This window comes from Miscanthus floridulus, chromosome 12 (genome assembly GCF_019320115.1).
Source record: "Miscanthus floridulus cultivar M001 chromosome 12, ASM1932011v1, whole genome shotgun sequence".
In the NCBI taxonomy this organism is placed as follows: Eukaryota; Viridiplantae; Streptophyta; class Magnoliopsida; order Poales; family Poaceae; genus Miscanthus; species Miscanthus floridulus.
In genome coordinates this window covers 20,712,490-20,714,464 of record NC_089591.1, presented here as the reverse complement: position 1 = coordinate 20,714,464, position 1,975 = coordinate 20,712,490, and the positions used below count along the sequence as shown (strand labels likewise).

General features: G+C 41.9%; 1 protein-coding gene across 1 annotated transcript; it reads left to right on the top strand.

Annotated features, from left to right (window-relative positions):
• Positions 1 to 249: 249 nt before the first annotated feature.
• LOC136495607 (uncharacterized) lies at positions 250 to 1,597 on the top strand. Its single transcript, XM_066491491.1, has 2 exons — positions 250 to 787; positions 930 to 1,597. The coding sequence occupies exons 1-2, from the start codon at positions 250 to 252 to the stop codon at positions 1,595 to 1,597; spliced, it is 1,206 nt and encodes a 401-aa protein (XP_066347588.1).
• The last annotated feature ends 378 nt before the right edge of the window (positions 1,598 to 1,975 follow it).

Below are 1,975 nucleotides of genomic sequence, written 5' to 3'. Positions count from 1 at the left end.
AGGCCGGTGCAGCCCCTCACTCATTCTCTCCAGGTGCTCCCTCGGTCTCACCAAAATCCCCATCTTCCCATGCTCTGTTCTTTTGATTTCTGTATGTCGATCACTGAAATTGATCTGTTAGTCTTGGTCCTTATTATGCTACTATTGTTCCTGTTAAGATTGAATGTGTACTGCTCCTTAGTCCTTGATGTGTTGATTTGTTACTCTTGGTCCTTATTATTCTACTCTTGTTCTTGGATTGGGATTAGGATGTCGGCTTCCGAAGCAGCAGCTGCTGCTGGTGCTGCAGCAGCGGCTCCAGAAGCTGCCGATATTGCCAACCACCTAAAGAGGAAATCATCTGATATAGGCAAGGAGTGGGGGCGTCTCTGTGATCCCAATGACAAGAACAAAGTCAAGTGTCTTCTTTGTGGCCATGAGAGTGCAGGAATTAATCGCCTTAAGCAGCATCTTGCTCATAGGGGCACTTCTATTGCAAAGTGCCAAAAAGTTCCTGATGATGTTAAGCAAAAGTGCATTCAGAATCTTGATGAAATAGCAAATAAGAAGAAAGGGAAGCAACAACGTGATAAAGAGCTTAGGGAGAATGTGCAACTTGCAACAGGTGAAGAGGAAGTGACAGAAGTTGAGTCACTTGCTGGAAGCTTAAGTACACCTCACAAGCTAGGACCCATGGACAGATTTACTCGTCCCATTGATCCCAAGTTAAGCAGTGCTGAAGCTAAGAGGCAACAGAACATAAATGAAAGCACTTTGGAAAGAAAGAACTCACCAAGTGCAGCAATATGTTGCTAAATGGGTATATACACATGGTATGTTCTGTACTTAAGTAATTTACCATTCCTTATTGCTGCAGTCTTCTTATTTATTCGAATCCATGCATTATTAGCTGCTGCAATTATAATTTTTTGCACCATTCTATTTTGCAGCTATTCCATTTAATGCTTGTGATAATGATGAGTTCAAAGAAATGGTTGAAGCTATTGGTCAATTTGGTCCTAGTTTCCAACCTCCAACTCAGCATGATTATCGGGGTAGATTGTTGGATGAGGAGTATGCAAGAACGAAGAGCTTGCTACAAGACCGTGAAGATGAGAAGGTTAAGAATGGCTGCTCTATCATGACTGATGCATGGACAGATATGAAGAGAAGAAGTATTATGAACCTGTGCACAAATACTAGTGAGGGCACAACATTTATCAAGTCTGTGGAGATGTCAGATGTATCACACACTAGTGAAGTTATCTATGAGCTCATTGACAAGGCAATTGAGGACGTAGGTGCTGAAAATGTAGTGCAAGTTGTGACAGATAATGTACAGCATCATACAAAGAGAAGGAATAGGCTGACAACAGAGCGCCTCAACTCTCTAGTATTCATCCAATTCAATAATAAATTGATGTCCAAGAAGGAGAAGATTAAAAGAAAGAGTAACTATGAAGTTCTCCTAAGTAGTGATGCTTTTGAAGCTCAAGGATTTTTCTATGAGGGAGGGGATGATCATGCATTGGTTGTCTTCAGGGATGAGGAAGATGAGCTAGAACAAATGCGAGACAGGGATACCATGGAGTGTCCTTGGAGATGCAATGAGAACTAATGAACAGCTTCAACCTCGAAGGAGTACAAGAGTGGCTAGAGAGGTGGATGAAGAAGAGTGGGAATCTGATCCTGAAGATCCTGACTATCAAGATGATGACATTGCCTATGAGGATGATGAGGATGAAGAAGCAATTCTAAATTGCAATGCATTTGTGGAGTGAGGACTGAGGAGATTGCATGATGGCAGCAGCAGCAGTAGGCTGCCAAGTTATCTAAATATTAATATCTACTTATCTAGTTATCTTTAATTCTAGCAGCAGTAGATGATCAGATGAACAGTAGGAGATGAACAGTAGGCCGCAGTAGACCTTCAATTGGAGATCATGTCTAATGGAGATAAGTTGCGGCCAACACCATGGCCCTCTTTCAATTCTAG